We start from the raw sequence: 7,631 nt of genomic DNA on the forward strand, positions 1-7,631 counted from the left end.
TTCCTGTCTGTCTCCTTCTGCTGTTACCTTTAGTGTTTCCTTTCTTTCCTTCTCCTTCTGCTGTTCCCTTTAGTGTCTACTTCCTGTCTGTCTTCTTCTGCTGTTCCCTTTAGTGTTTCCTTTCTTTCCTTCTCCTTCTGCTGTTCCCTTTAGTGTTTACTTCCTGTCTGTCTTCTTCTGCTGCTGTTCCCTTTAGTGTTTCATTCCTGTCTGACTTGCTGTTCCCTTTAGTGTTTCCTTTATTTCCGTCTTCTTCGGCTATTCCCTTTAGTTTTGACTTCCTGTCCGTCTTCTCCTTCTGCTGTTCCCTTTAGTGTTTACTTTCTGCCTGTCTCCTTCTGCTGTTCCCTTTAGTGTTTACTTCCTGTCTGTCTTCTTCTGCTGTTCCCTTTAGTGTTTCCTTTCTTTCCTTCTCCTTCTGCTGTTCCCTTTAGTGTCTACTTCCTGTCTGTGTTCTTCTGCTGTTCCCTTTAGTGTTTCATTCCTGTCTGCCTTGCTGTTCCCTTTAGTGTTTCCTTTCTTTCCGTCTTCTTCTGCTGTTCCCTTTAAAGTCTACTTCCTGTCTGTCTCCTTCTGCTGTTCCCTTTACTGTTTACTTCCTATCTGTCTCATCCTGCTGTTCCCTTTAGTGTTTCCTTTATTTCCGTCTTCCTCTGCTGTTCCCTTTAGTGTTGACTTCCTGTCCGTCTTCTTCTGCTGTTCCCTTTAGTGTTTCCTTTATTTCCGTCTTCCTCTGCTGTTCCCTTTAGTGTTGACTTCCTGTCCGTCTTCTTCTGCTGTTCCCTTTAGTGTTGCCTTTCTTTCCGTCTTCTTCTGCTGTTCCCTTTCAGAATTGAGTATTCAGCTAAACCATGTAATAATGTTTGTAATAAATATCAAAGCCCTGTTGTAGACGGATTCCAAAAAGCTTAGGCACCAGACGTAGTTTGAAGGGACGAGTCTCTTTTTGTCCCAGAGAAAAACACATTTGTTTCTAGAGTAGAAACCTTTATGTATTATTTATTTGGTTTGATATTCATCAAGACAAAGCAGCGGTTTAAAAATGATGTCTGTCCTACTCATTGTAAGACATGAGAGCGTCTACTTGAAATGTAAAATGTGAGCATCTCCATTACCTTTAGAATTATGTTGATTTTTATTTTCCCTAAGATTGTATTCGTGCATCCTCTGAGGATGAGGGAATAACGTTGCAGGGATTGAATGGCCCTGTATAATCATAGAATCTTTGTTATTCATATCCATCTTTTCACAGCAGTCTAATCCACATGCATATTCAACGTGCCGCGGACAATCAGAGGTTCAGAGCCGACAACATGCTCGTCCGCGGGGAGGTTGTTCCCTCCTTCCTCTGCGCTGTTTGTTGACAGCAGCTCCGTGGAAAATAGGCATAGTGCTACATTTTATCACAGAGCATGAAGCGGCGCTGCAAATGAAAACACTTTGTGCTCACATAAATTATATATATATTTTTTGAATCACAATATTGCATCAATTTCTCACACAATGCTGTGGAGATTATGTTGCGAGCGAGTCGTAATGCCTGCAGTATTTCATCAGTGTGGTTGCCATATTTGTGTTAAAAGGATTTGAATGAGGACAGAATATAAAACTGTCAGTGCATCAAGTTAACCTCAATAAATGGAAAGCTTCAGTGCACATGAGATCTTTTAATATATCATAAAAGGGCTCTACTGCTGCGATAATATTTGTAACTCTGGACAAAACAATATTATCATTCTATGTTGGTTTACACTTGCCTTAAAGCTGACCTATCATGCAAAACTTTTGTACGTCTTTGATACATGAATATGTGTCCCCGGTGTTCCAGGGAACTCACCAAGTGTCAGAAAACACAACCCTCTCTATTTTCCTCCGTACCCAAATCTCTTAAAAAGGGGCTGCAACGGATCTGATACAGACTGATCCAGATTTGAACACTTCTATGACGTCACAGAAGTGGCGCTACGGCTATTGGGCCAACTCCACCAATCAGGAGGAGACAGCCACGGACATTGCCGTTCAAAGCGCTGGAGACGCTGTAGTACATATGCCAGGCCTGTAGATGGTGCTGTTCTCACAGAATCAGCCCATGATGCAAAGACAGTGTTAAATTGAGCGAAATGAGGAATGGCTTAAAATGCATGATCTGTTTGGTATTTTGAGAAATAAAAAGTATAAATATGCCTTATATAGGTATGGTCCTACACTATATTATTCAAATATAGCATGATAGGTCCACTTTAACATGCCATATATTATAGATCCAAACAAACGTATCACCAACTTTTCAATTGACAAAACCCCCTTTGGGAGAAATAATAATCAAGGACAAATTAGCTTTTGCCATTCTTTTTGGGGATTTTGGATAAAAAACGTGATATTATTTGGTTAGAAATCCGTCTGAACATGCTATCTTTTACTGTAGATACAAATACATGTATCATTTGCATTTGACTTAAGGAGAAATGTATGGTTACTGCTTCACACTTCAATTACTTTAGATGCAAAGTGACAAAAGTATTCAAAGTTTATAACGCTGTTGTGTACTTACATCAGCGTCAGACAAAGTTCAGTATCAAAGCTCCAATCAATAACAAACCAGGCCAAAAGCTTTCACCTCTCGTTCTCTTCGACTTGCCCAAAACTGCTAAACTCTCTTTTATTTAAAAATCTATAGAAACTCTTCAAATGCTAAATATCTCCCTCTGTGATCGCAAGATCAAGGTCTGTCAATGTGGGGCAGGAAGTCGCTGACTCTATGCTGAGGAAATGAGCTGTCTGGATGTTTAATTTCAGAAGCTGAAAATCCAAGAGCGGTGATTGAAGATTGCTTTAGAGACTAAGTGAACACAAGATTGTTTTATTTAGCTTTGTGTTGTTGTATTGAGACAACTTTTCTTTGACCTTTTTCTCTTGTGGTTTCTATCATTTAAAAAAAACATTGTGTTGAGTATTGTTATTTTGATCGTTCTGTATTAATGGTGGAACATCGTAGAAGCCGGTTAATCATATGTTTAGTCCTTATTGAATAATTTCCCAAGGTCTCTGCCTCATGGTGACCATATTGAGGGTATTTTCCCTCTAAATGTCCGTGATGAAGGCTCTTTTTCATAAACTGCTCTTCCATGAAATCAGCACATGTTGCTGTTATGCTTTTTTATATTTCCCAAAAGCACTGAGCTACTGTGGCCTTTATCTGAACTCTGACCAGTTTGAGCGAGAAAGAGACTGTGAACACTACTGTCTTGCTGTTATTGATTTCCAGTGAGTCAGTTGTGATTGGTCAACCGGTTAAAGATGTCCCGCCCTTTAGCCTATCATGTACAATGTGTTGGAGTTAGCCAATAGAAGCTGTTTAGTGTCCGGGCTCCTATTTTCTAGTTTTGGATAGCTTATTGGGGTATCCATTTTCAATCAACCAATCAATTCGCATATCTCAATGACGTGTTATTACATTACATTACACTTGTTAGTCGCTTTTATCCAAAGCGACTAACATACATTCAGTACTGTGGGCAATCCCCACAGGAGCAATTTGGGGTGAAGTGTCTCAGGGACACAACGACATGCTGACTGCAGCGGGACTCGAACTTGACTAAAATCAATAGAATTGATTGCGATTAGATTGATGATCTGTTAGACAGAAGCACATGGAGGTTACATGTACAAGAAACTTAAAACTTAAATAGAACACAAATGGAGGGCAACAGTCCCAAACATGTGCATTTGTTTAAATTATGACAACTCAAGCAAGTTCTGAAATAAAACAAGTTCAGCAAGTGTTCAACATAGATTTCAAAAGTGACAAACACTAAGTCAGTAGAAAGATGGAATAAATCGTGTAGCCTTAATCCCTAGAAAGAGCTTTTTTGAATTGTTCATTTAATATAAGGAAAGCCTATCTCTATCTGTCATGGTGGCAGGTTACCTGATATTTTCTGCACTTCACAGCCCACATTTACTCTGCTTTTGGCAGGTGGCAGGTGCTAATTACATTCCCTTTATGCAAGCAACTGTGGATCAGAGCAGCAGTAAAGTGGCCTGAAAGCAGAGCGGAGCGGGGAGTTGAATCTGTTTTTAAAATAAAGCAAACAAACCCAATACAAAAACAGTCTCTGTCACCTGTTCACCTGCACACAACTGATTTACTTTGCACTTAGGAGGTCCCAAACCATTTGGCAAACGCAAGCTCAATTTCCTGTGACTCAGCTCGCAGCTCCATCTAAATGGCTGGTATTCTGGATATTACCATCATTTCAAGACTCATTTACCTGAAAAACATCCTGAAACAGCATCACTCATGTTCTCTGGCTGCTAACTGCTCCCACCTGCCAGCCGTCGTAAAAAAAATAAAAACTGGCACCTCCAGTCGCCAAAAACAAAGTCATGCACGGCGGGGTTTCAGCAGTTCTGGTTATTTGGCAGACCTTTATCCTGCTCTCCCGACAAAACAGGTGATGCACCCTGCAGCGCGGAGCTCAAATGAACAGAACGTCCCTGAAGCAGCCTCCTCATCATTGTACACCAGATGCACTAGAGCCAAAAGATACGCTACGCGAGCGACTTCGCCAAAACCAATTTCAGAAATGTTATTTTCCTGCTGTTGTCATAAAATACAAACTGCTATCTGATCGCAGAACTCAAACTGAACGATGGAGTGTGAGCGTGATGCAAATGTCAGGCTGCAGGATCACTTTCATGTGCACAGGGGAGGGTTACTTTTAAAAAGATGGAATCAGTGTCCTATCAACATATAAAATAAGTTTAACCTGAATTGCCTTGTGTTGAAAGGTGCTGTATGAATAAACTAGCCATGCCTTGATCACCTCCTGTTACTTTTTGATTGTCTTAATATCAAATGCAAATCAAATTAATACATGAGGAAATAAATATCAATTAGTTGTTATACTTAAGTGTATTATGTAAAGCTAGTAATGTAATCAGGATACAAAAAAGGTGACCATATTGTCTTATAGTTACATGAAAAAGCAGTTTAAAAATAAGAATTGGGTTTACAAGCAGGATTACAATGTTACAATTAAGCAATAGCTCACGACAGGCCGTGGTATATGCTCATTATATCACAGCTAAGGGGCGTGGTTCGGCCCGACGCGAACTGCAGGCAGTTTGCTTTTCAGCCCAACGGTATACTGTTTTTCTCAGACGCGGAGGGATACTGACTTGTTGTGAAAAGTAACTTACAATTCTACCCGTGGTATACGCTCAGTATATCACGGCTAAGAACCAATCAGATTGCTTGATTTGACTTGTCCGTTTTATAATACATTTTAACCACAAACATGTTCATCATTAGGACTTCTAGTTTAAACACATGCTATCACTGGGTGGATTATTTACCATCTACTGTATTCATTCAGCTCAGACTTAACTTCTGCTTTTTAAACTTACTGCTGCCAGTAGATCTGTACAGTGATCTGATCTTTTAATAATCTTTACTGCAAGTGAATACCTTATTTTGTATCCTGATTACGTATAATCCTGTTACATATAATCGCTTACTCCCCAAGCCTGTATGTATGTGTTTGCATGTGCTGCCATTAAAATCACATCTGTATGTATAACACTGACTTCTGCGTTCATGCTATTAATTTCAAACGTGGCATTTAGAATGAACTCCCTCCAGCGTTATATTTCCCCTTTTCCAAAACAAAGCAATCTACTCACTGCTACATCTCCTCATTTCCCCGGCTTAATTGAAACGGGTGCGCCCTGTGTGTGTTGCCTATTTCATTTCCAAAATACAACAAACAAATCTTTTACAAAATGCTCATTGTCCTGGAGCTAATTTGAAGGCGCCAGCTTCCCCTTCTGGTCTTTTTATCCCCAGCACATAGAAATACTTTTCCCTGGGAGTCTTGTGATAGTGTTGGAGGAAGTATCTGCAGTATTTATTTGGACCCCCTCACATAGATTAAGCTTCAGAAGCCGCCTCGTAGCAATTAAATCTATCAGAGGGCGGCAGCGAGCGCTCCGTCAGAACTGCTTCAATAATTGCAATTTAAATGAATGTGGATTCAGAGGCGTTGACAACACACGGCTGCTGGGACTGACTTTCTGCCGCTTTACTTCCTGGTTTGTTTTCTGTTAGAAAAATATCACTCGTCACCGGCTTGAGCTTCAATATCAGGATACATGCTCTGGCTGCCAACATTTTCCATGCTGTCTACACTGCTAGACAGACATGACAATTCAGTACCATATCGCACCGAGACATGATAACACCGGTCATTACTACTATGACTAATAGAAACTCTCCCTGCCTGCCAGAAGCTTTGCCAATATCTGTGTTGATAGGTAATCTCAATTGTATGTTTTTAACGGAAACTTGGATTGAACAAAATACCGTACAAGCTACATAGGGCCTTTGTTATCCTGTGTACTCTGATATTGGAAGAGTGCATTTTCCCAACATGTTCCTTCCTCTCATGTGTGCTCCTCTCTGTTTGCAGACACATAGAGAACTGGACGGGCCTGCAGACTCTGAGAGACGTGGACATGGAGCTTTACACCGGACTGCAGAGACTGTGAGTGTGTAGAGACGCTGTGATCTGGGGGGGTTTGGTGGTTGGGGACACCTGTGAAGTGTTTGGGGAGTTGAAGGATTTTTGCATGAAGGCCATCGAAATAGCCTTAATGAAAACCCAAAATGAGGTTCAGTAATTAAACTTCTAATCCCCGTTCATCCTCTGGGCTCCTGCCTGCTCACTGGTTTTACTCCTGGCAGTAATTCAGCGGTTTAATGTCCGATACTTCTCCGAATGCGACACGATCCCCGCTAATTCTCCGATGAGATGACGAGGTGTTAGTCAGGGTGTGTAGCGAGGGGGAAGAAGAAGAAGAAGAAGAAGAAGAAGAAGAAGAAGAAGAAGAAGAAGAAGAAGAAGAAGAAGAAGAAGAAGAAGAAGGTGTGTTCCTGGTTCCAACACAAGCTGATGTTGAAACAGGCTTTTCATTCTCGACACACGGCGGTGGAACATCCCATCCGCTTTGCCTAGCCACTGATCAATGCTAAAAAGCAGAAGTGAAAATTGAATTAGCGATCCCTCGGTGCCGTGACTTTTCTTTTATTCTCATCTTTTTTCTCCTTCCCTGCTTTTCTACCCTCCTTGACATTCCTCTCACTCCTCCCTCAGTCGCCGCCTCCCGACCTCTTTCTCCTTCCCTTTTCCTCCTAATTTCTCCTTCTCTTTGCAGAGAACCGTATTCTCCTTCGCCCTCTCCCCTGATCCCCTTGATCCCTCATCAGGGAGGCCAAGTGCAATATCTCCAACCACCGAATTAGCATTTTTCTCATTACCACCTCCTCTCTCCTGCTGCCTCGTCTGGGGATGAAGGCTCCCTCCCTGGAGACCTTTACCTTTTGGGACGAGTGAGAACAAGTCACTCATCATCACCTCATTTTACACCTCAGTCATTTGTATTTAAATAATAATAAAGCTTTATTTTTATAACACACATGCAGCTCAAAGTGCTTTACAAAATGACACAACACAAGTTAAAAATAAACAACAAGAAATTCCCCTCAGATATTTGTTAAGAACTTTAAAAAGGTACATGCAGCAAAATATAACATTTGATCAGGTTAACAGACACAAGGAGGTCAAAGGTAT

General features: G+C 41.0%; 1 protein-coding gene across 1 annotated transcript in view; it reads left to right on the forward strand.

Annotated features, from left to right (window-relative positions):
* Nucleotides 1-7,303, forward strand: part of LOC104943487 (NT-3 growth factor receptor-like) — a 50,798-nt gene extending 43,495 nt beyond the window's left edge. Inside the window, exons 2-3 of the mRNA XM_010768923.1 lie at nucleotides 6,471-6,545; nucleotides 7,216-7,303. Coding sequence (XP_010767225.1) covers nucleotides 6,471-6,545; nucleotides 7,216-7,303 — 163 coding nt within the window. The remainder of the gene's footprint in view (nucleotides 1-6,470; nucleotides 6,546-7,215) is intronic.
* Nucleotides 7,304-7,631: the final 328 nt, after the last annotated feature.

Source organism: Notothenia coriiceps, unplaced genomic scaffold (genome assembly GCF_000735185.1).
Source record: "Notothenia coriiceps isolate Sejong01 unplaced genomic scaffold, NC01 NC01_scaffold00006107, whole genome shotgun sequence".
Classification (NCBI taxonomy): Eukaryota; Metazoa; Chordata; class Actinopteri; order Perciformes; family Nototheniidae; genus Notothenia; species Notothenia coriiceps.